This window comes from Rattus norvegicus, chromosome 1 (assembly GCF_036323735.1).
Source record: "Rattus norvegicus strain BN/NHsdMcwi chromosome 1, GRCr8, whole genome shotgun sequence".
NCBI classification, from domain to species: Eukaryota; Metazoa; Chordata; class Mammalia; order Rodentia; family Muridae; genus Rattus; species Rattus norvegicus.
The window spans coordinates 106475692-106501840 of NC_086019.1; the positions used below are offsets into that span (position 1 = coordinate 106475692).

Genomic DNA, 26149 nt, shown 5'->3' on the forward strand with positions numbered 1-26149 from the left:
AGAAATATTGATTGATTCTATATTTTCTTTTTTTTTTTTTTTTAAAGATTTATTTATTTATTATATATAAGTACACTGTAGCTGTCTTCAGATACACCAGAAGAGGGCATCAGATCTCTTTACAGATGGTTGTGAGCCACCATGTGGTTGCTGGGAATTGAACTCATGACCTCTGGAAGAGCAGTCGGGTGCTCTTAACCGCTGAGCCATCTCTCCAGCCCGATTCTATATTTTCTTAACTGGTATTTTGTAGATGAAAACATCTCTCTAAAAAGTCATTTGAGGAAGTGTAGATAGAAGTAGCTGCTTGCTGAACTTCATTTTTTTCTAAGTCTCTCTTCCCCATTTGTAGGAAGAATACACTTAGACACCTGACAGGCAGTACATATGTAAAGTTTAGAGGTTTACACTCTTCCATTTCTACACATTTAAGGAAAGGAGGGCGTGGTATGCAAAGATTTAGATGAGATAGTATAGCTTAGTGGAAATAGCTTACTGAAGAGTCACAGGTGCTGGGTTCAGTTCCCCGCACCAAACAATAAATTACAAAACACTGTGACATACAGATGTGCCCCATCTTACAATTACTTATGTTTATGATAGCGTTATCGGACTTAAAACGCATTTCAATGTACAGTATTTTCAGCTTGTAATAGCAGGATATGTATGACCAATTTAAAATAGAGGATGTCTACATTCCTTCAAAAAGAGCTCACACCATCAGATACGGTAGTGTATACCCATAATCCTAGCCTTCAGCAGGCAGAAGGATCAAAGGTCTTTGTCTCATAAACTACATATCACTCATGCTTTAAAATAAAAAAGTCCAAGTATGGTGGCCTATGCCTTCAGGAGGCAGAGGCAGGTGAATCTCTGAGTTCAAAAGCAGCCTGGTCTACAGAGTAATCCAGGACAGTCAGGGCTACACAGAGAAACTTTGTCTCAAAAAAAAAAAAAAAAATTAAAAAAAAAAAGGTTTTTATATATAATCACATAACCACAGTGTAGGAACCAGTATTCGTGTTGGTTATTGGTGAGAACGCTGGCTTAGCCACAGTAGACGGGCTTTATTTTTTATGCTCTGAAATTTCAGTCAGTTTCCAACAAAAATACCTTGCATGTCATTAATTGCAGGCAAAGTTACAGGAATCCATTGAATATGAAGACTTGGGAAACAACAATTCTGTGAAAACGATTGCACTGAATCTCAAGAAGTCAGACAGGTGAGTTTGGCTGACTGAAGCGAAATTCTTACGCAGCAGTCAGTGCAGAGTGTGTGTACCTCTGCAAGGCTACAGTCAGTTTGTTGCCGTAAACGTGCAATACACAAATTTCCTTAAAAGTTTGCTTTACGAACTTGGTATAATTGTGTGCAACTGTGACTTTAGGAGGAGGAGCAGTAGTTCAAGGATATCCTCAGTTGTACAGCAAATTAAAGGGTAGCCTGAGCTAATAAGACTCATTCAGAACTCCAATTCCAGGGAATCCAACTCCCTCCTGACACGAGGCATGTAAGTGATACAGATATATATATATATACAGGCAAAACGTTCATAAAATAAATCTTTTTTTTTTAACTTTTATACATGCCTGGAATGTATCCTACATGACTAAAGACAAGAAAACAATTTTTTTTTTTAAGATTATTTTATGTATGTGAGTACACTGTCTTCAGACACACCAGAAGGGGGCATCAGATCCCATTACAGATGGTTGTGAGCCACCGTGTAGTTGCTGGGAATTGAACTCAGGATCTCTGGAAGAGCAGTCAGTGCTCTTAACCACTGAGCCATCTCTCTAGCCCAAGAGAACTAATTTTTATTACGTGGTTTATATGCATGTGTCACAGCAAGTATGGAAGTCAGGGTCAGCTTGGGATCAGTTCCCTCCGTCCACTTGGAACCCAGCTTAGGTCATCTGGTGTAGCAGTAGGTCCTCAGAGTTTGGATTTTCATGCTTTTTTTTTTTATTCATTTTTATTTATATGAATATACTGTAGCTGTGGTGTGTCTGAAGACAGCTACAGTGTACTTATATAAAATAAATTAAGAAAAGGAAATTAAATTACAAGAGCTGGAGAGATGGCTCAGTGGCAAAGAACTCATGGTGATCTTGCAGAGGACCCTACTTTGATTTCAAACACCCAAAAGTGGCTTACAGCTATCTAGGAAGCCACCTCCAGGGATCCAATATTTAGGTTCTACAAGCATCTGCCCCCACATGCCCATACCTGCCTACTACCACATAACAACTAATAATAATGAAAATAAAACGGGCTGGAGAGATAGCTCAGTGCTTAAGAGCACTGACTACTCTGACAGAAGACCTGGGTTCAATTCCTAGCACCTCACAACCACCTGTACTGGGATCCGATGCCCTGTTCTGGTGTGTCTGAGGACAGTGACAGTGTACTCACATAAACAGGAAACTAAATAGCTTTACATTCCCTTAAGTGTAGTATCACTTTTGCTGTGAGGGAATGTTTTGTTGTTGCTAAATATTTGTAAGACAGATATTGAGCCCTTTATAATTTGTTACTTCTGTGCTAATCTCCAGGTATTATCATGGTCCTACTCCAATTCAGTCACTACAGTATGCAACAAGTCAGGACATTATTAATTCTTTTCAAAGTATTAGACAAGAAATGGAAGCTTATACACCCAAGTTAACTCAGGTAGGTGATCCACTGTTTTAAGGCCAGAATTCTTATAGCTACTACTTCAGGTTGTAAACATAGCCAGTTGAACTGTACAACTGAACATTTCGTTGCTTTTTATATTGGGTTTTGTGAGCCATTTTCAGGAAAATATATAGTGGAGTAGGAGCCATAGGTAAGTAATTGTGTGAAACTCAGACCCAAAGATTAGGAAACTGATAGCCAAAGCATTGTAGAACTCGAAGCATACAGGACAACTTGGTTTTGTCTAGTATATGGGTTCCAGAGGTTGACTTTAGGTTGTCAAGCTTGGCAAACTGAAGTATCTTAGTATAGTTAACTAAAGCCTCAGAAATCAAAGTTATAGGAGGCAGAGAGGTTAAGTGGTTCAGAAACTAATAGTGTGTGCTGTTCTTGTTTCAAAAGATTCACATTTGGCTTCTAGAACCCACAGAGGTAGCTCACAGCCACTTTTAACTCAGCTCCAAAGAGTCCGATCTCTGTCATGGAGTCTACTATATTCCTAGCAGAGGAGTTTTCTTTCTTTCTTTTTTTTTAAGACTTATTTTGGGGTTGGGGATTTAGCTCAGTGGTAGAGCGCTTGCCTAGCAAGCGCAAGGCCCTGGGTTCGATCCCCAGCTCCGGAAAAAAAAAAAGACTTATTTTATTCATATACTCATATGTAGCTGTCTTCAGACACACCAGAAGAGGGCATCAGATCCTATTACAGATGGTTGTGAGCCACCATGTGGTTGCTGGGAATTGAAAACTCAGGACCTCAGAAGAGCAGTCAGTGCTTGCTCCAGCCCCCAGAGGAGTTTTCTACATGGACTATTTCTAGCCTCAAGAAAAGTTGTTGATTCTGGTTGCTGTATATAGTGTATTTGCATAGGAGTAAAACAAGTATTAAGGCAGATGCAAAGGGGGACTAAGTCAGTTCCTGACTCGTTTCTTTCAGGTTCTCTCAAGCAGCGCTGCTAGTAGCACCATCACAGCCCTGTCACCTGGAGGAGCACTTATGCAGGGAGGGACACAGCAAGCAGTAAACCGTACGTGGTGGGCCACCTCCCTTTTCCTCTTTGCTTCAGTTAGTGCTAAGGCTGTGCTGGCTTGTCTTCTAATTACTAAATTTCTTTATGGGGGGTGAGGAAGTTGGCAGTGCCCTGGCACATGTGGAGGTCATAGCACGTGAGGTCAGAAAGCAACTTACAGAGGTCAGTTCTCTCCTCTGTGATCCCTGAGCTCAGGTTGCCGGGCTTAGCATGAGAGACAGCTCAGCAGCGCTGTGTTCGTTCTTCTTTAGTGGGTTGGGATGTTCTGCTGAAAGTTTGTGGGCGTGTGAGGATGGGTTTAGGGGCAGGGGAGGTAACCTGGACCTCCTTCAAGCTGTGCGTGCACTGCACTCTGAGCTTTGCATTCAGCACCTAGAGTGGGCATTTTTGGACTGTGGGATTAGCTGTTGCCTTAGGGCTCTCTTCTTCTGTTTGCAGAGATGGTGCCAAACGATATTCAGTCTGAATTGAAACACTTGTATGTGGCTGTTGGGGAGCTTCTGCGGCATTTCTGGTCTTGCTTTCCTGTTAATACACCATTCCTAGAAGAAAAGGTGAGAACTGATTCTAAATACAACCAGCTACTGTGGTGATGACTGAGAAACAAGCATGCATCACCATGTGCCAGCTTAGTGTGACTGTTAGGCATTCATACACCATTTAAACCTCCCTGTTCTTTATGGAGAAGTATTGATCATAGGACCCATTTCGTAGATTAGGAAACTGAGCCATGGCAGTTGCATAACTCTGAGCATACAGTTTAGAACACTCTACCTCTAGACCGAAAACAGACTCAGCTTGCTGTTTATTTGATACATTTGTTATTGATCAAACTCACAAATAACAATAAAATATAAAAACTGACATCAAATAGCAGTGGATTTTTTTTCCTCTTTTTGTATTCCTATGGTTAGCCCCAGAGATACAGACAAGTGCTTACCACTAAATTACATCCTGAGCTCTAGCATCAAATGCTTAAAATTTAAAACTCCTGTTGCCTATTAAGACGCAATTAACAAAGTATTTGTAGCATCACTAGTAATACTAGCTTCCCTATATAAATTGCTCTCTGAGCAAACATTAAGGGAAAGACAGGACAGACGGAGAAGCTTGGGGCAGAGCATCTGTTTAGTATGCTTGAAGTCCAAGACTCACTCAGCAGCAAAAAAGAAAGGAGAAAAGATTAAATTATGGGCCCAGGGGTCAGGTGGGGCACTGAACACCTTTAATCTCAGCACTTGGGAGACTGAGGCAGGCAGTAAGCCCCAGGCCAACCAGAGCTTCACAGTGAGATCCTGTATAAAAATTATGTAATAAAAACAGTGGTCATAGGACCTTACAGGCAGCACGCTAGAGAATCCTGGAAACAACCAGGCGGAATGCACAGCTGGCAATGGTGACAAAGCCTTTTTAATTCCAGAACAGATTCCAGAATTTGAAGATAGCCTGGTCTAAAAAGGAAGTTCAAGGTGTCCAGAGTTATGAAGTGAGACCCTATCTTTTTTTTTTTTTTTTTTTTTTTTTTCCGGAGCTGGGGACCGAACCCAGGGCCTTGCGCTTCCTAGGCAAGCGCTCTACCACTGAGCTAAATCCCCAACCCCCCTATCTTTTTTAAAAAATAAAAATAAAAAAATGAAAAATGGGCTGGAGAGATGACTCAGCTGTTAAAAGCACTGACTGTTCTTCCAGAGGCCCTGAGTTCAATTCCAGCAACCACGTGGTGGCTCACAATCATTTGCAGTGGGATCTGGTGCCCTCTTCTGGTGTAAAGAAAGCAATAGTGTACTCAGATATATAAAATAAATAAAATTTTTTATTAAAAAGAAAAAGAAAAAACTCCTGAAAAAAAAACTGAACTACACATATTGGAGACTAAATAAAAACAAAAAAGGCTGACCATACCTACAGCCCTGAGTAGTAGGTATGAAGACCCAATTTGATTCCCTGCACCACAAAAGTGGGTGGGAAAGGAAGAGAAACTTTGTTAGCTCAATTGCTAGGCAAGCCATGTGCCAGATACTGGGTTTGATCCCTTAGGAAGGAGGCAGAGTGGACCCAGGTAGGTCAGAATCACTCAGATTGCAGTTTAACACTGCAAAGAACATTTAACACTGAATTGCTAAAGAGAGTCTGTTTTCCACAATTGTAAATGTTCTTTAGTTAGAATTCATTTAAGGGGTTGGGGATTTAGCTCAGTGGTAGAGCGCTTGCCTAGGAAGCGCAAGGCCCTGGGTTCGGTCCCCAGCTCCGAAAAAAAAAAACCCTAGAATTCATTTAAAATTTTGCCTTAAAATGCCAGGTTAATGGTGCCAAATACCTGTAATCCCTCTACTTGGGAGGCAGAAGTGGGTGGATCTCTGTGAATTCCAGGCCAACCTGGTGTACAGGGCAAGTTCCAGGGCAGCCAGAGCTACACAGAGAAAACTTGTCTTGAAAAAACAAGGAAATTGCCTTAAAGCTGGTCCTGGAGAGATGGCTCAGCAGCTGAGAGTGGTTGTTCTCGAAGAGCCTGAGTTTGGTTCCCAGCGCCCATGTGGCTTGCAGTCATTGTATCTCCAGCTCCAATAGACAGACGCCTTCCACCAAGGGCCACAGCACACACAGGCAGAACACTGCATGTATAAAATCAACCACTAAAGCCATTCGAGAGCTAGAGAATAAACATTTACATAAGGAAATTAGGATGTGTGTAAACGTTTAGCTAGAGAAATTGTTCCCATGTCACCACGTAAGACTGAAGAAGTAGAAAAGGCTCAATGCCTACAGAGGAGAGCTGGCTGAGAAAGCATGGCTTGTTCACACAGTCAGACATTGTGTGGCCGTTTACAACTGTAACTAAGGCACGTACTTAACTGAATAAAAGATGTTCACACTAAATGAAAAGAAATTTTTAAAAAGTATGAAATGGCCTCTTTGCATGTTTGTGTTCACGTCAACAGTGATTGAGACGTTTACTGAATAAAAGATGCTTGCATTAAAATACTATGAACTAATTCTTTGTAAGTGTTTATGTTCACATGACTAAATATGTGGGATATAAATTATAAGTCTAAAGGTAAGTGATGAGTACGGAAATATACACATTGTAACCGAAGCCTAAAAGACAGACTTTTGGCTCCTGCAGGCTCTTTGCAATTTCTCTATAATTTGTTTTTTCTCATCTTTTTTAGGTGGTGAAAATGAAGAGTAATTTGGAACGGTTCCAAGTTACAAAGCTCTGCCCATTCCAAGAAAAGATCCGGAGGCAGTATTTAAGCACAAACGTAAGCTCCAGGTGTCTGCCTCTCTCTGTTGAATGATGAAATTGACTTTGTTCTCATATGTACACACATATGAGTACATTGTTCTTTTCTTTGCTCCATATACTATTTTTAATTTTAAAACATGCCCTGCATTCAAAACAGTATATACCGTACATGTTCTTAAGCTGGCCTGCAGCTGGCCTTTGCTACTTTGTGGGTTCTTCTTTTTCCCACGCTTTTATCTCCCCCGCAACCCTGTTTTACCCCCAATTACTGGAGGAGAGAGAGAGATGGAGGTCTGTGAATCTAATTTCTTTCTTGTTTCTTGAGCACAGCTAATCACAATCCACAACCCACCCCCACCCCACCTCTCTGGGCCATGGCAGTTAGGAACCCTCTGAAAAGTTCCCAGAATTCAATCACAGAAGCTGTGTCTGCGGCTGGCAAACATAGCTCTGCTAGAGCTTGAGGCAAATCATTGTCAGCTGAGGCAAAGCAGCCCTGCACCTTCACACCTGGAATTAAAATGAAAACGTATTCTTATAACATCTCTGGGTTTTTTAAAAGGAACCAAAATCCCAGAGTTCTCAGGACACTAGCCCCAGTTACATGAGACCCGTCTCAGAGACAAGTGCTTGCCAGTTGGTGAAAACATCCTGAGTGCCCTATCCGGCTACACACCAGTGCCCCTACCAGCATTTATAAAAGTCATCCTACTGTTTTCTTTCTGTTTTATTTTATGTAGTGTGTTGAGGCAGCATGGAGGTGTGTATATGCCACACTCAGAAGAATCTTGTAGAGTCAGTTCTCTCTCCAAACCAAGTAGGATGTGGGGTCAAGCTCAGATTGTTAGGCTTTCTGGCCTCCTAATCCATTACTAATTTGTAACAACCTGGCAGTGGCTAACAGGTGACGTTCCTGGCTGGTGCTTTACAGCAGGTAGGGCCAGTGGTGGGACACGGGTGCTTTACATGGGTCTTTAGTGCTGCTTCCAGCAGACCTAGGTGCAGTGTTGAAGAGGCTTCTTCAAGAGAAACTGACTTTGTGAGAAGTAGTGTGTGCAAACATGACATCCGGATGTGTCTGGGATGATCAGAAATGGGCTTTAGCAAAATCTTCATCTCTTAGGGTTTTCCCCGTGAGCCTTGCATGTCTCTTAGAGCAGGCCAAGAACACTAAGCAGGGTCTCTGCCCTCTGCCATCTCAGTTGATTTTTTTTTTGTGCACTGTGTTGAGGATTCACAGGCTGTGTGTAGGATATGAAATGCATCTCACTGGTACTGTAAAGCCACTGCTACCAGTCGAACAGAAGAGGAATTGCTACATTTTCCAGACAATGCATACCCTCCTCCCCTGAAGAAGTGGACTAGAAGTGGGGGTTGCTGAATATTGAGTCTGCACTTTACATACTCTAGGCAAGTGCTCTGCTGCTGTCTTGCCTATACAGCTGGGGTGGGGCCATACTTAAATCTCTCTCTTAGATCGAAATCACTGGCCTGCTAAAGGATTGAGAGCAAGTCTATCCCACTCCTTCCAGAATGATAAACATAGGAAGACATTACTGTAACCACATAAGCACATTCCAAGACTTTCTGACCTCAAGACTTAGTGTGCTCCTTTGACTTTTTGTTAGAACCATGAAGGCAGAACTCTCGAAGTAGTAAAACCTTAGCATTGAGTCGGGTATGACAGTGAGTGCCTATGATCCTGGCACTCAGGCAGAGGCAGGGAGATGCTAAAAGTTCAAAGCCAGACTGAGCATCTCACAGAGAAAAGGTGTTCCTACTGCTCTCCTGCTCCCCTTCAGCTGACTAGTGTCTAAATTGAGAATCAACTTGGTTTGGCTCTCATTGCACAAAGGTAGGCCTAGAGTGTGGTGGTAACTTTCACATTCTGGTGCTGGTTAATGAGCAGGCACAGTGTCACAGCCCAGAGACAGCAGGTGACAGCCTAGACCCTACACTGCACCAGCGCTTACACGTGGTGCACCTTTGCCTGAGGGTCTGTACTCGCCTGCCTTGGTGACTGGGGTGCACTGGCAAGTACTTGGCAGACTTGGACTGTGGAGCATTAGCTTCCCTGACTACTCACTGCAGTCGGTGTCTCCCTGTCTCTCTCAGCTGGTGACTCACATAGAGGAGATGCTACAGACGGCCTACAACAAGCTGCACTCGTGGCAATCCCGGCGCCTGATGAAGAAGACGTGAAGTGTTTGTGGTGCTTACAGGTTTTGTGGGTTAAAAAAAACTGACCTGCAGTGACTCTGGAAACCTGGCTGAGGACAAGCAGATGCTCACACCAGGGAAACATCTGCAGCTTGCCGACTCCCGGAGCTGACGCTGTTGTACTTGCACATGATAACTGAGAGGAGGAAGGGACGGGATTCACCTAACTCTGGGGAGGTAAACTAAGGCAGAACCAAATGAGCTAAGTTGCAGATATATACATATGTATGTGTACATGTATATGTATTTAAAGACTGTTTACTGCAGTTACTCAGGAACTGCTTTTCATTCACGTTAAGCTGCTTTCAAAATTTAAAAAAAAAAAATTAAAAGAAAAAATACTTAAAACGGTGCATTGATAAAATCTAAGAGTTTTTTCAGTTTTGTTTTCTAGGTAAATTTTTGCGTAAGTTTTGTGGCACAGGGTAGCCCTAAGTATCCCTCCTCGGTCCCGCACTGGGATCCTCAAATGCTCCTGAATTCTAGTTGTTTCTTTCATCGGCACGGGGGAGAGTGCTTTAAGGCAGATGGAGGCTGTGCTCAGCCATTGGGAAACAGTTGTCAGAAGACGCCACTGGGCCTGTGTTTCCTACGGAAATAAGTGTTGCACTGAAGCCTGTGTTCTGAGTCCCCAAGTAGAACGCACATGTGCAGGAGTCGGTGGGTTAGTGCAGGACATTGTCAGACGGCAGTGATGCTGCATGTATTTCTTGGGTGCAAATGTATATTGCTGAGAATTTTTTAAAGATGGCATGTGCTTTGAAAAGAAAATTGCATTTTTAAGAATTTAAAAATCTTACAAGTGAGAAATATAAGAATTGCTTATTTTCACCTGTTTAGAAGAATAAAGGAAGTTTCTCATACCTGCTTCTCTCGGTGTCTTTACTGCTACTGTCTTGGTCACTGCAGAGTCACTGAAGAGCCTAAGTATGACACGAATATTGGTGACACGCACCCGCGCTCTTTCCGGAGTCATGCCCCATTTGTTCTCGTGTCAGCTCCTGTCTCTGCAAACAACTGTAGATGCTTGGATTAAACACTGCAAAAGCAAAACCTTCTCCAGACGCCGTGCACCTTTAAAGTATATTTGTAAGCTGTATGTTATATTTTTCAATGGTTTCACTATGGTAGTCCTAGCTGTTGTAGAATTCACTATATAGAGCAGTCTGTCCCTGTAACTCAGATTTGCCTGCTTCTGCCCACAGAGCACTGAGATTAAATACTTAAGCCACCACTACCATGAAGCTCCACACTGATTATTTTCTGTTGTTTTTTCAAGACAGGGTTTCTCTGTGTAGCCTTGGCTGCCGTTAATGTAGATTAGGCTGACCTCAAACTTAGGAATCCACCAGCTTCTGCCTCCAGAGTGCTGAAACTAAAGTCCTGTGCCACCACACCCAGCTTATCACACTCATACACTCATTATTATAACAGCATGCATGCAGCAGACCATGTCCTCCATAAATTCAGCTGGTAAAAGGAAGAGAGGCCTTATCACATTACAGCTTCACAGGTGCTTTTCAAACGTTACTAACACAGTTTTCTTGGAGTAATTGCAGTAAAGAGGAAAAGGTTTGAAATGTCTTTGGGATTGGCAAGCATAAGCAGAGCTGGAGTGTTGCGGTAGAGAAAAGGATGCAGCAGTAGGTGTCCTGGCACGCCTTTAATCACGGCTGCAGAGGCACATAGAGCTCTTGAGTTGACCCGCCTGGTCTACAGCGAGAGCTCCAGAGACTGTCTCAAAGAAACAAAGATGAAATAATGCTCATAAAGGAGCCTGAGGAGAAAGTTTCGGGACTGGGGTAGACACCATTAATGTTTTTTTGCCGCACAGGATAGACCATTTCTGTAATCCCAGGACTCAAGGTAGAAACAGGAGGATCCAGAGCCCCAGGTCTGTCTGAGCTGCATAATAAAACTGCCTTGGAGGTTGAAGGTTTATAGTGGAAGTCATTTGAAAGGGATGAGCCCTTTCAAAGATTCCCAACTGCTAGGCGAACAAGGAAAGTGTTAGAATTGGAAACTGGAAAGGGGTATGTGGGTGGGGGCAGATTGTTCAATGTGAAATGGTCTTACTGTGTAGCTTAGAATAATTTGGAACTCAGTGTGTAGACCAGGAGGCCTCAAACTTGTAGTGTCCTCTCTGCCTCTTGAGTGCTGGAGTTACAAACCTGAGCCACCGTAGCTGGCTTGGAAAAGTGGCTTTAATTCTGATTGTAAATGGCTTTGTACACCCAAGTAAGAAATCCGAGCCCCATGTGTTAGGCATTGGTAGAGGTGGAAGAAAAGTTTTGAGTGTGAAGTTGTTCGAGATGTACATGGTGTGTGTGTGTGTGTGTGTGTGTGTGTGTGTGTGTGTGTGTGTGTGTGTGTGTGTATGGTAGTGATTTAAGGGAAGAGCTGGAAGGTGGGGAAGCCAGAATCTACCAGGCTTTGGGGTAATTGACTAGGAAGGTAAGGGGAGTGGAGCCCTGAGAGCAGAGTGGAAAGGGTCACTTCAGGGGCTGGGGACATAGATTGTATAGCACCCTCCTGTCATGCCAGAGACCCTAGTTTCAATCCCAGGTACCCCTGGCATAGAAAAAGACAGCCCAGGCTGTGTGGTGCCCTATAATGCACGCACTGGAGGGTGGAGGCAGGAGGATTGGAGGTTCAAGGTCTTCCTTAGCTACACAGCAAGTTCAGGACTGAACTGCATCAGTCTTCAAGAAACACCCTTACGTGAGCGTGCCACAGGGGTGTGAAGGAATCAGGGGATGTAGGGTTTCCACTTTATGTCTGTCTTAGACATTAAATAGTTTAGCTTTGGGATCCTGTTAAAATGAACTTTAGGGCTGGGGGTATGGCCCAGCAGCTAGAGTGCGTAATGTTCTTCCAGAGGACCTGAGTTCAATTCCAAGTGCAAAATCAAAGGACTCCCAACACCGGTCAGTTCAGCTCCAGGGGAATCCTATACTTCTGACCTTTGTAGGCACCTACATCTGTGCACACACATAATTAAAAATAATTATTTAGCCAGCACATGCCTGGTCTACAGTTCTCTGTGTAGCCATGGCTGTCACAAAACTCACTGTAGACCACCAGACTGGCCTCAAACTCAAAAGATCTGCCTGCCTCTGCCTCCCAAGTGCTTCTGGGATTAAAGCATGTGCACCATCACCTGGCATAGTTTGTTTCTTTGTGTGTTTGTAGTATGTTTAATATGAACTTGAGCTGGAGAGATGGCTCAGCAGTTAAGAGCACTTGTTCAGAGGACCCAAGTTCAGTGTCCAGCACCCACATGGCAGTTCATTTGTACCAGAGAATCTAAATCCCTCTCCTGATCTGTGAGCACTGCATGTGGTACACATACCTAAATCAGGCAACACAGTGATAAAATTCTTTTAAAAATGTAGTTTTAAAAAAAAATGAAGCTGGGCTGGAGAGATGGCTCAGCGGTTAAGAGCACTGAATGCTCTTCCAGATGTCCTGAGTTCAAATCCCAGCAACCACATGGCGGCTCACAACCATCTGTAATGAGATCTGATGCCCTTTTCTGGTGTGTCTGAAGACAGCTACAGTGTACTTAATAAATAAATAAATCTTAAAGAAAAAAAATGAAACTTTACCACTTAAAACCCCAATATCACCCCAAGTTTCTGGATGGTAATAGCAGCAGTTAACAGGGCTGTCATAAACCAGCTGTGTCCAGAACTCATAACTGCCGTATCTCACTTCCTATTCAAAGCAGCCAGTGAGGCAGAGGATCCCAAAGACTGTTCTACAGACAGAAGTGAGCTGGAGTTAAGCAGCTCGGTGGTTAAGAGCACTGCTGTCCTGGCTGAGGACCCAAGTTTGATCCTCAGAAGCCACATGGCAGCTCAGAACTGTTCATTTACTCCAGTCCCAGGGGTCTCTTGGCACCAGCATGTTCATGGCGCACGTACATGCAAGCAAAACACTCACGCACAATAATAGTCTGAGCTGTTAACCAAGTGACGGTTGGAATTTACCAATGGTTTGAGAAGCAGGCAGATACAGCTCGCAGGTTCATAAGCTTCGTCTGAAATCCTACTGCATGACTGATATTTCCTTCTGGAAAGGTAATGGGTTACTGGTTACCCAGGATGTACCTTCCTGCACTGCATACACTAGAGCCAGGTTGAAAAGCTGCCGATTTTAAACTTAGATCCACTGTCTCCGGTGTCAGGTCTTGCCTGGGATTCCTCAGGGTTACCTCTGCCCTTTCCCAGTTTAGCTTGTTCAAGACTCAGCTGTTCCAGTTCTGGAGGCCAGGGCGGTCTTAGTTATTTTCAGCCCTTAAACTGTTCAGAGCTGGGGCATTACCTTAACCTGATTAAGGCGTGGCTGTAATCCGCCTCCCTGTTTGGATGTGGATTAAAGTCACCAAAGAGACTGGGAACCTTGCCATCTAGTGGTCTCAAACCGACTAAGTTAAGATCCTGCCCCTTGCCAGGCAGGTTGGCGCACTAGGGAGGAAGAGGCAGAAGGAACACCACAAGTTTCCAGCCACTCTAATGTTTTTCTTGAGTGCTGAGCCACCCAGGGCCATATGGCAACACGATGTCTTTAAAAATAGGAGCTCCTCCCACCCTCCCAAAGCAACACAGCTCGAGTTGCCTCTCCAGCCACCTGGCCACCACTCCTTTGGAGTGGGTGAAATTTTGTAGAGATTTTTACTTAACCTGTTACCACGGGAATGGATTGCAAACCTATGTCCTAGTGCGCCGGTTACAGTAAGCATGGGCAAAGCAAACAAGGCTCCCCCACACGCTGGTGATAGTCAAGAAACGACTTGCCTCCTTGTCAGCTTCCCTAGACGTCAGTAGACGTCAGAGGCCTTCAGTACCTAAAATGTCTTCCTACCTAGGAGCTAAGTAAAGAACAGAGCTGTGAAGTACCTATTACTGCCCAATAATGTTCACCTAGAAAAAGAAAAAAGAAAAAAAAAACCTTTAAAAGCACTGGGTGTGGACATATATGCTTGTAATCCCAGCACCAGAGAGATGAGCAGAAGGGTCAGGAGTTCAAGACCATCCTCTGTCTGTGCTGGCTATAGTTTTTGCATCAGCTTGACACAAGCTAGGTTCACTTTGAAAGAGGGACCCTCAATTGAGAAAATGCCCCCACTATATTAGCCTCTAGGCAACCTTTGATGAATTTTCTTTGTCGGTGGTAGAGGACCCAGCTCACTGTGGGTGGTGCCACCCCTGGGTGGCCCTGTTGTTATAAAAGCGGGCTGAGCAAGCCAGTAAGTAGCACTCCTCCATGGCCTCTGCTTCAGTTCCTGACCCCAGGTTCCTTCTCTACTTAAGTTCCTGCTTGACTTCCCTCATTGATAGACTGTTCTCCAGAAATATAAGACAAAACAAACCCTTTCCTCCCCAAGTTGCTTTGGTCACGAGAAACCCAAACACTAGAAAACTACACTCTGTTACTTAAGTTTGGGGACAACCTAGGTTACATGAGACTCTGTCTTTAAAAAAAAAAAAAAGCATAATTTGTTTATTTTTATTTTATTTTATTTTTTGGTTTTTCGAAACGGGGTTTCTCTATGACTGTCCTGGAACTCACTCTGTAGACCAGACTGACAAACTCCCGGAGATCCACCTGCTTCTGCCTCCTGAGTCCCGGAGCTCAAGGCATGCGCGCCACGCCCAGCCGCATGACTCATTTTTTAAGATGTGCGCCATAGTGAAGTATGTGACGTAGAAAAGATCTCTTTGCTTACCCTGACCTAGCTAGGTCTCATGCTGGCTCTAACACCCCACACTAACTTATAGACAATCCTCAGTACTTGGATTCTTTTTTCTCTTTTTCTTTTTTTTTTCCGGAGCTGGGGACCGAACCCAGGGCCTTGAGCTTGCTAGGCAAGCGCTCTACCACTGAGCTAAATTCCCAGCCCCTGGATTCTTTTTTCTCACCAGAAACCTGAGGTTTCCAGACACAGAGACCTATGCCCATGGCCCTTCAGATAATGCTTGGCAAAGGGCTCTACTCCAGAGAGGAACCCAGTAGCAGCCCTGCCTTTCCAAGCCAGACTCCTGTGAAGTTTGGACCTATCCATTGACTTGCCGTTTCCGGTACCTGCTCTAATTGGCTCGCAGGCTCAAACAAATCCTTGGACTTTTGCTTGTTCCAACAGAACCTTACTGTTCTACCTTTAAACCCAGAGAGAAGGGAGCAGAGAGAAGTGTGTTCGGCGGCGGCGGCGGCGGCGGCGGCGGCGGCGGCGGCGGGCTTCTGGGAGTAACTGAAGTTAGCCTGGGCAGCAGACATGGCATCACAGAGCTGTCCAGCAGGGCACAGACTGTGGACTCCGCTTATTTGGATTCAGAGCCCAACTACTGTAGCTCACTGGCTTTGTGACCTTGGGCAGCTTACCCAGCCCGACCAGGCCTGTGTTTGTTCTACAGAAACTGTCTGGTGGTCTCTAAGGGACAGGGCCTTAGCACTGTGAACTCACTGTCCCGTCCTCCCCACATCCTCCCTGGGAGGAACCTCATGGAAGAAAAGCCCATCCTGATGTCTAGCACTGGGGATGTGCCTTGGGTAGAATGTTGGCCGCATGACCGGAGGGAGTTCACTCCCCAGCAATGATGAGGGATGTGATGTTGCCAGGAAAGCCACACAGACATAACTGGGTCTACAGGGTTTGTTTTCCAGACCATCGCCGTAGGCTCATATCTCCTGAGAATTAAATACCGGGGGTTCCTATGGAAACGGTAACATGGGCAAGAAGGAATGACTTGCAGAACAGTTTTCCATTCCCCACGAATAGTTAGATACAAATCTACCAGAAAAAAAGAACAGTTTAACATCCAGAGCTCAAACCGTAGCAGGTCCCAGTGCAGTGACTTGATCTGACGGTGTTTTCTTATCCTCGCTTGTAAAATGGGCACGATAGCATTACTCACAGATCTATCGGGAAGATTGAATAAGCAGCTAAACATGAGGCCCTTGGATTAGTGTCAAGCCCCCAATGAGAGATCCCTGGTGTCCTGTTGTTCATTAGGTATGACCATCTCCAGACTGCGGGTCAACGCTTATTAGCTCCACCTGGTGTGATGGTGGTGACTTTGGTGGACAGCCAACTTTTTTTTGCAAAATTATACAGGTGCACAATTTAAGAGGTCAAAGGGGACAAGAGGTACATGTGAGAACATCGTGTCTGCTGACCTCCTGCCCTGCCCCTTATCACTTCTCAGTCAGCCACTGCAGTCTGCTACACTTTACTCAGTTTCCTTATTGCGGCCCTGAACTGGTTCTCTCTAAACCTTACTTCCTTCCCCCTCTTCCCTCTCAGGGTCACTTCACAGACTTTTTCGATAATTAATAGCACGTACACTTTTCTTAAGCAAAATAATAAAAGGGTCCTGACACCTTTTTTAAAAAAGATTTATGGGGGTTGGGGATTTAGCTCAGTGGTAGAGCGCTTGCCTAGCAAATGCAAGGCCCTGGGTTCGGTCCCCAGCTCCGAAAAAAAAGAACCAAAAAAAAAAAAAAGATTTATTTATTATAAGTACACTGTAGCTGTCTTCAGACACACCAGAGGAGGGTATCAGATCCCATTACAGACGGTTATGAGCCACCATGTGGTTGGTAGGGATTAAACTCAGGACCTCTGGAAGAACAGTCAGTGCTCTCAACCTCTGAGCCATCTCTCCAGCCCAGGTCTGGACACCTTTAAACTGTCTAATTTGAGAGGTTTACTGAAGGTTGCATGGAGGTGTGTGTAGCAACAGACCTACAAAACCCAAGTCTAGGCCTGCACAGTTGGTAAAGGTGTTACCAAGAGAGAAGATGCCTAGAATAATTAAGGACACTGTCTGCCATGCTCCCTCAGGCAGGATACCCTCCCATTCCCCATACTCGCATGGGATGAGTTTCTGTGTGCTCTGTTCACTCAGTCCCCACACTCCAGAGTGGTATGAAAAGGCCAGCATTGCTGGCCAGGGTGCCTTAACCCTCAGCTGCCCCTTTCTGTCTGACTGAGATAGTTTTTTTGGTTTTTGGTTCTTTTTTTTTTTTTTTTTTTTTTTTCTAGAATTAAAATAGATTTACTAAAGAACTGAGATTTGGAGGGGCTCCAAGATCCTTTAAAGATGACAGGAAACTCTGACCAGGACCAAATATGGTGGCTCACACCTTCAATCTCAGCACTCAGGAGGCAGAGGCATGAGAATCAGGAGTTCAAGGCCAGCCCCAGCTATATATCAACCTTGAGGGCCAGCTTTTGTCATGCTCTCTCTCTCTCTCTCTCTCTCTCTCTCTCTCTCTCTCTCTCTCTCTCTCTCACACACACACACACACACACACACACACACACACACACATGCATACACACGCACACACTCCACAGAAGGGTAGATCTACAATCCCTGTAAGCTAGTTGCCCTACATTGATAATATCAACGCTCTTAGGAGCCCAGGTGGTAGAGAGCTTGCCTAACGTGCAGGAAGCCCTGGGATCAGTTTTGAGCACCAGGCGTGGTGGTACACAGCAGTCATCATGGCAAATTGGAGGTGGAAAGACGGAGGGTCAGGAGTTCAAAGACATCCTCAACTACAAAGCAAGTTTGAGGTCACCCTGGGGTATGGGGAGCCACTTAAAAAAAGTAAAAATAACAACAAACCCTCTCACTGACTAGCTTATGCTTCTAAACTCCTTACCAACATTCTAAAGAATGTAGGCACAATTCAGCATTAAGAACTGTTAAGTGGGGGCTGGAGAGATGGCTCAGTGGTTAAGAGCGCTGACTGCTCTTCCAGAGGTCCTGAGTTCAAATCCCAGCAACCACATGGTGGTTCACAACCATCTGTAATGAGATCTGATGTCCTCTTCTGGTGTGTCTGAAGACAGCGACAGTGTACTCATACATAAAATAAATAAAACCCTTTAAAAGAACAAATAGAAGAAAGGTGAGGAGCGTATGAGATGTGTATTTGCAGAGGGGGGCTTCAAGAGAAATAGACACTTCAAAGAAGAGTGCTAGACCGGTGTGGGCGCTTTCAGGAATGGCAAACAAGATCGAAGCAGACTTTAGGAACACATTTCCAGCTCAGCACTGGGGCTCTCCTTCTCCTGGTCCCCTGACTGGAATAAAATCTGAAAGGCCTGCAGGGCCGCCTCCCAGCAACCACTGAACTCTGCACCCTGTGCAAAGCCTCTGATAAGCAGGCTGAGGATGTGGGAGGAGCTGGAAATTGACACCTAGAAGCTTCCTCCTCAGCCATAGAGACAGCAGCTGACACTGAGTCAAGCTGTCCTGATTAGGTGACACCAGTTTGCTAGGCGGTAGTGTCAAAGGTCCCCTGGCTCCCGAGAGCCAACTAAGAGGTGTGTTCAGGTCAACACGCAACCAAAAGGGATTTCAAAGGGGAGTCTCTCGGTTTCATTGGACACCTACTAGGTGCCTAGATCTTTACATTTAAGCTTCACAACAAGTTATAAAATGTCATTCTCATTCAATGCTGACCCTACGAAATCAAGGAACTTGCCAAATCCTCCCAGGGGATGGCAGAACCGGGAATCCAACCCAGGACTTCATCCAGGCAGCGTGTGAGTGAGTGTGTGGTCAGAGACCTGTGTCTTGCTCCTTGCTCTGTGGACAAGTATAGGGCTGCATATATCTATCTAATCAGGTGATCATGAGCTTGAGGGAAGCCACTGCCTTTTCTGTGGAACCGCCTTTCTGAATGAACTTCCTGAGGGGTGGAGACCAGCCATTTTGTGACAATAGCCATAAACAATCATGCATTTACATTGTAGATTAGGGACTACATTTAAAAAAAAAAAAAAAACAGAACAGGAAGCCCCTCCCTCAACAGCTCAAACCCTTACTCTAGAACTCTAGGACTACGTTAGAGTCTGTTTCTCTTTAAGAGTCAAAACACACACACACACACACACACACACACACACACACACACACACACACACACATATGGCACAAAAATACGGGGGTGGTGGTGGGGAGGACAGGTTCTGGGGTAGCTCTCACCAGAGCAAGCAGTTGGAACAGATCTTGGCGCAGGACCAACTGAACTCTGAGCTTGAAGAGGTGACAGATCGACATGAGCTGGGGTCTAACCTGAGCTACAGAGTAGTAAATTCTAAGCCAACCTGGGCTAGAGAGTAAGATCCTGCCTTTAAAGTAAGTAAATAAATACAAATAAAACTCTGAGCGTCATTGGTAGTCAAAAACAGATAAACTCTAGAGAGGTGGCCACAAATTCCTCTCCAACCCATTTCCTACAGGAACCTGTGGCCTCATGAGCAATCCCCCTGCACCAGCGCTGTGTTTTCCCTAAATATAGCCAGTCCAGACTTGCTGGTGCACACCTTTAGTTCCAGCACTTGAGATCTGTGTGAGTTTAAGGTTAGCCTGGTTTACATATCGAGTTCCCGGCGGGTCAGAGCTACACAGTGAGACCTTATCTCACAAGCAGGACAAACGAAAATCAGATAATAGTAATGTAACCGTGAGGTAGGGCTGCTGCTTTTCTTATTTCACAGATATAAAGTATTCACGGTGATAAATGGCGTGCCTAGAAGCCCAGGACAGTGGATGAAAGTCCAGTCTCTCCTTCCAAGGTCGCCTCTGTGGTAAATAGTGACCAGACTCCCGGGGGACAGTGTCAGGGTTTGGGGCCTCCTGCCTATACCTCCCTGCCCCCGGGAAACTGATGAGCTTCATTCCGGGAGAGAAAGAGGTCCGTGTCCATATTCTCAAAAATCTAGACATGAGAGAAGGCGGGGGCGGCTCACAGGGTTGTCCTCCTTTGCTCTGTTTTAAGCATGAACCCAGTGTCCCCCCAGGCCCTGATTTCCTCCGCGCCCCAGGCCCTGCATCCCCCTCTAAGCCCTGAGTCCTCCCTTCCTGGGCCCTGAAAACTGCCCTAGGTCCTATATCTCCCACTCCCTAGGCCCTGAGTTCCCCACTGAGCTCTGCATCCTCTTTCCCTCCTCTGCATTCCTTCCTCCTGGGCTCTGCATCCCCCCCCACTCCCCCCCCCCATCCCAGGCCCTGCATCCCCACTCCTGGGCCCTGGATCCTCTCTCCCCAGGATCTTCATCCCCCTGCGCTCTCTCTGATCCTGCCCCTTGCCCCGTGAGCTTGATGAAGCATCATGGCTGACAGGAACTGTTCTTGATGCTCGCTTGGGCCAGCACATTCCTGCTGCCCAGCTCCGTGAATCAGCCCCTGTGCAGCTGTGCCGTCCGTCAGCCTCATTGCTTCTTCTGCATCGTTAGATTTCTGAGAGGCTCTTCAGCGAGGCCTGGCAGCTCACTTGGGAGCCATTGAAAGGCACTGTCTCTGCTCTGAGTTTTGTTTGTTTTGGCTTTTTTTCTTTCTTTCTTGTTTTGTTTCATTCTATTGAGTCCATAGCCCAGGCTGGCCTCAAACTCTGTAAAGCTAAGAATGACCTGTTCTATCTCCTCCTGCTCCTACCTCCCCAGGCTGGAATTACAGGTGTAGAGCCCCCATTATGTGGTGCTGAGGGATTGAGCCTTGGGGTCCGCTGAACTGGGTACTCTGTCCTCAGAGCTACATCCACTGACCTGTCCCTGCCCTTCTTAGAGGCCTGGTCTCCACAAAGGACACATGCCAAGATACCACACGGATTTCATGTCACTGAAGCCTGGTTCCAGCACATCTGACTTTGTCACCTTACCTAAAATTCCAATCCTGTAAAACAGGGTGACCTTCCCTTCTCAACAGAAAGGTCGTAATAAGCAAATGAGATTTGAAAGGGTTATTGCCTATGAAATGTTCAGAAAGTCTAAGGGATTACCATTGAAAATCTTTTCTTAATTTTTATTTAATCTACTGTGTGTGTCCACGCTCGTGAGTGTGCAGCACGGGCACAAGTGTGTAGAGGTCAGAGAGCAACGTTTGTTCGTTTGTGGATGTTTTTCAATGTGTATGGGTGTTTCGCCTGCAGGTGTATCTGTGTACCATGTGTGCAGTGCCCACAGGGATCAGGAAAATAAAAACGAGGAGCATTTGATCTCTTGGAACCGGAGTTACAGACTGTTGTGGGCCACTACGTGGGTGTTGGGAATCAAACCTGGGTCCTCAGAAAGAACAGCTCATGCTCTTGCAAGCTGGCTCTCCAGCCGCTTTGTGGGATCCAATGTGGGGATTGAACTCAGGCCATAGATTCTGGGAGCGAGTGCCTCAGCCACTCAGCTGTCTTGCTGGCCTAGGCCTGTGAGGTTTGCTCTCCCGGTGAATCCGGGAGGAGGCGGAGACTGCAGAGACTGACAGACTACAGCGCTGTGGAGATGGTGGCAAGCCGCTGGTCCGGAAGTTAGTTGTCTTCTCTTGGGCTACTTCTGGAACAGCCATTTCAGGCCCAGCTCTGTGCCAGAAGAAAACCTAACGACTACTGGATAGCGTCTACCAATCAAGCAGCTCAGACAGCGATTCAGGCCTAGATGGTCCACATCACCCTCATCGTGCCGTACCTGTCTCTCTGGTGTACCCACCAAAGAATTCCCAACTTGCTTTGATTTCTGATTTTATTTGTTCTGTAAGACTGCTTCCGGGTTGGAACATGAATTTGGGGTAACTATGTTCCCAGGTTAGGGCCACTCAAATGGTTCCAGAATGAAACCCGTCTTATTCCCTTTAAGACAAAAGCTGTGTTTTTGTTTCTTTTTATTGTTGTTTGTTCTTTTTTAATATCAGCAACAGAATAAGAAGAATCAAAAAATCAGCCAAGAGTGGTGGCACACACCTTTAATCTTAGCACTTGGGAGGGAAGCAGAGGCAGGTGGATCTCTGTGAGCTTGAGGCCAGCCTGGTCTACATCGTCAGTTCCAGGTCAGCCCTGTCTTGAAAAAGAATAATCAAAAATAACTTCAAGCTATTTGTGGTGGTGAATATGCCTGTAATCCTAGCATGAGGCTCCTGGAATGGATTACTGGAGACCAGGGAGTTTATTTCAAGCTTTATTAATGCCATGGATAGACAGACAGAGGGTCAACAGCATGGTGGGCCTCTGAGGCCTGTTTAAGCCCCAGCACTAGGGGCGGTCACTGATGGGAATCAGAGATCCTGGGAAGAAGGGAGAGCCTCCTCTAGTCCCTCCTGAGAGGGAGGGATTCACAGCATGGGTAGACAGGCTTTGTGACACCCCATCCGGGAGAGGCCGGAAGCAAGCAGCATGAGTGTGGGCCTGCGTCTTACCATCAATACCCTCTGATGTCAACTCACTTTCCAGGTGAGAAGTCCCATCTGCAGTGTGCCAGTAAGTGCCTACCTGCCAATACCATCGGCCACCAGGAGGACCAAGGTAAAGCAATGACTAGGTTCTGACACTGTTCTTACACTGCGAGATGGGGGCAGGAGCATCAGGAGTTCAAAGACATAGCAGGACATTGTCTCAAAAATAAATAAATAAATAAATAAATAAATAAACAAACTCAAAACAAGCAGGGTGCTGGATCCCGGCAGAGGCAGGCAAATCTCTGAGTTCGAGGCCACCCTGGTCTACAGAACGGTTCCAGAACAACTAGATATGCATAGATATATGCATATATATATATACATATATATATAATTCAGAACAGCTCAAATGTGTGCTTTACTCTAAAGAGTAGAGAACCCCCATTTTCCGGAGAGCCCAGCTCCTCTGAAGAATTCCCTAGTCCTTTATTATGTCAATTAACAGCCCTTAGAGACCCAAATCCTCCTCCCTGCCGGTTCTCTTAAAGTCTCTAATCCTGAAGTCTGCCTCCCTGACACCCAAAGAGTCAGTCAAACAAAGATGGAGCTTCCTATGAGGGACGGGAAAAGAAGTTGAATAGGGAAAGGAGGCAGATCCGGGAGGAAGCAGGGGAGCTGTGAATTGCTAGACCACATGACTAGGTGGGAGAAGAAGCTCAGACCTGTTTTCTGCCTCCTCCATAGCTAGAAGTCAAGGAGACAGGCACAGCCACCAAGAGGAGCCCAGCACTTGGTTACTTTGCCCCTATTCAGCTTCCTTCTCCTGGTCTCACCCCCACCCCTTAGAGGAGTCGACTGGCCAACCAGGGTGCAGATTGGCTTCCCCCCACCACCCCCTCTCTCCCTCACTTCCTCCTCCTCTCCCTCTTTCCCCCTCCCCTCCATCCCTTTCCCCTCCCCCTCCCTCCTCCCTTCCCTCCCCTGCTGATCACTCTCTCCCTAGTCTTTCATTCCACCCTGAGAAGCAGACAGGCTGAGGGCCTGGCGTCCCTCTACTGTCCCGGGACCATTTGATGGAACAGGTGTGGAAACATTTTGGATGCTGGCCTAAGAATTGCAGACCATCTCCTGTCACCCCATTTCCACATCCAGGGAACAAAGTCTAAAGCCAACTAACGGAGTGGAGTTTTACCTTTCACCCATTGCCCTGAAAAAGTTTAAACACTGGAGCCTACCAAGAGAAATCAGTTAGGCCACCTCCAAAAAAAAAAAAAAAAAAAAAAAAAAAAAAAGACAGTTTCTAACCTTCCTCATTTCAGATCTTCCTCAAACAAGTCCTGCAGGGTCTGAGGTCTTCAGGGCAACCTGTTGAGTAGCCCCCTTAAATACTGAAAGCACGTGATGGTAAGGTGTGTGAGTCTGGGACTTGGGGCCACAGCCAATCTCCGGGTCTACAAGGAAGCCCTATGAGTGTGCAAGCACTTGATCCAGGAAGGAAGCTGTGAGCTCTGGTTGTCATGGAGATGCTGGCAGAGCTCAGGCCCATCTGCACTTGACAAGCAGCCTCTTTAAGAAGAGGGGAGGAGGGTCTTGGGTGCTGGAGAGCCAGCTCAGCTTGGGGCTAAGGGACCTGGGGAGGTGGCCTCTAGGCCAGCAACCTTAATAGCTGGGGTGTGGCCTCCTGGCAGAGCAAATCCTCAATGCCCAATTGCCACACCTACCCCCAAGCAAGAGCTGCAGTAAGAGGCCTGGTAGAGTGGAAAAACCCAGAAGCCAGAGACTAGCTGCAGAGCCACGCCCTGAGACCAGGGAGACGTCCGGGCTCGCAGATTCATCAGGGAGGGCCCAAGACTGGGTCTGAGACTCTGACCTCTGAGTTACCACCACTGAATGAATAATGTCCTCTGTGGAGGACCTAGTGACGCAGAGCCACATGTCCCTCTGACTTGATAAGTCTAGACAGGTCTGAGCTGTGAAGAGCTTTGAAGCATCTGTGTCTTCTGTGACTACAGCGCTGGGGGATAAGGAACCTTCAGATGGGCTTGGACATAGCCTTATGTCGCAAGCATTTGCACCAGAGGCGGGGCTTGTCCCTGCACACACACGAGAGCCATACAAGATTAAGGAGGTGCCAGGAAAGGGCGGCTGACTAGATGACCTTAAAGTACCCTTGTGGCCTAGTGAGCTGCCTAGACCTTCCTGCCACAGCCCTGGGTGATTCTGCCAGGCAGGACCAGTCGGTCACCTTGGCCCTTAGATATCTAGAGAGCAAAGGGTGACTACTTACTTCCCTGATGTCCTCCCAGGCAGCCCAGCGGGAAGTTCAGGCAGCAGTGTGGCCCGAGGGAAGCTAGTGTAGTAGTTTGAAAGGTGGGTGTGTTTCCCAGTTGTATGATCTGAAGCTGTTAAATATTTTATGCTTCGGGAAGGTTGTCAATAAATGTACAAATTCCTATTCTGGTTTCTGGACTAGGGTAAAAATAATTTGACAGTGAGTGAGGTGGGGGTGGGGGGATGACTATGGATGGGACACGGCTGATAGAGTTCCTCCAGACACGCAAGCCCTGTGTTTCATAGTTAGTGCTACATACAGGAGGTCAGGAGTCATGAGACGCAGGATAAAGAGGCAATAGAAACAGAACTTCAAGGTCATTCATGGTTACGTCAGTGAATTCAAGGCCAGCCTGGGATAAATGAGACCCTGTTTCAGTACAAGACATACATACATGCATACATACACATATGAATGCATGGGGAAACCATTAGGAGCCCTACATGAAGGACCCAGTGAACGGAACGTGCTTTTACAAGCAGAGCCTTCCCCACAGCCTGAGGTCTCTGCTGTAGGGCACCTGGGGTTTCCCTTGACCCCTTTTAGCAAAATCCTAGGCTGAGAAGCAGAACCAGAGCCCCTATGACCCCCTACAAAAAGATGATCACACTGCCTTCTAGGGCAGGAGACATCTGAATATGCTCAAGGAGCAGGGCCTGGTGCCTCGCCTAGCTTCATGTCCAGTTAGAACCTGCTTTCTGAGACGTGAGCACTTAAGTGTTGTATAAACAGTTTAAAGGGAAAGCAGCCAGCAGCCTCACAGCTCAGCCCTTGTCCCTTCCCACTGCAACCCCAGGGAATGACAAATAGGACCGTATTCATACTTTCAATTGGATTTGATCCCCCTGGTATTTCTCAATAATTTACCATTGTTTCGTTGAGCCAAGACTCAGAATATAATTCTCCACTTTGTAGGAGAAGTTTAAAACAGTCTGTTCGGGGGTCAAAGAATGATAGGGTCTTATCAAGAAATCTCCCTACTCCCACTCCCACCAGCCTAGCTGGCCTCAAGCTCACTACATAACTAGATTGATTGCCTTTGAACTCCCGGTTCTCTGGCCTCCACCTGCAAAGTGCTGGGAAAATTCATGTTCACCACCCTGCCTGCTCAAAAAAGATAGGGCTCCTGACCCCCACCCCCACCCACCAGTGTCCCCTCTTCAGCAAGCTGCATACTCATTTTCGTTAAGCAAGTCTGTCACTATTCCTGCCACCCAAAGTAACAGCAGGAAAGACCGTCACAGCTGATGGACCCTCCCCTGCTGTGGTTAGACAAGGGACATCTTTTGCAATGGAAACCCACACTGGGGACTGGCAGGACGTGGGGCTCCCTCTTCCAGTACTGACCTCAGTGGAAAGTCACTTGCGTCCTTGTGATAGTGTTTTTCAGGGACCTGCTAACCAGGAACATCCCAGGAAGAGTGGGGAGCAGGGAACTCGGCTTTTCCCCAGGAGTAAAAGGTG

General features: G+C 46.1%; 1 protein-coding gene and 1 long non-coding RNA gene across 2 annotated transcripts in view; one reads left to right on the forward strand and one right to left on the reverse strand.

Annotated features, from left to right (window-relative positions):
* Gtf2h1 (general transcription factor IIH subunit 1) overlaps positions 1–10038 on the forward strand; it is a 28038-nt gene extending 18000 nt beyond the window's left edge. Inside the window, exons 10-15 of the mRNA NM_001399644.1 lie at positions 1135–1223; positions 2557–2674; positions 3615–3705; positions 4147–4262; positions 6879–6971; positions 9071–10038. Coding sequence (NP_001386573.1) covers positions 1135–1223; positions 2557–2674; positions 3615–3705; positions 4147–4262; positions 6879–6971; positions 9071–9157 — 594 coding nt within the window. The 3' untranslated portion in view covers positions 9158–10038. The remainder of the gene's footprint in view (positions 1–1134; positions 1224–2556; positions 2675–3614; positions 3706–4146; positions 4263–6878; positions 6972–9070) is intronic.
* Positions 23–25816, reverse strand: LOC102552634 (uncharacterized). The gene is made up of 3 exons (XR_005499058.2): positions 23659–25816; positions 10040–10192; positions 23–6358 (listed from the first exon to the last, which is right to left on the reverse strand). It is a non-coding gene; the product is annotated as an uncharacterized LOC102552634 (long non-coding RNA).
* Between the last annotated feature and the right edge of the window lie 333 nt (positions 25817–26149).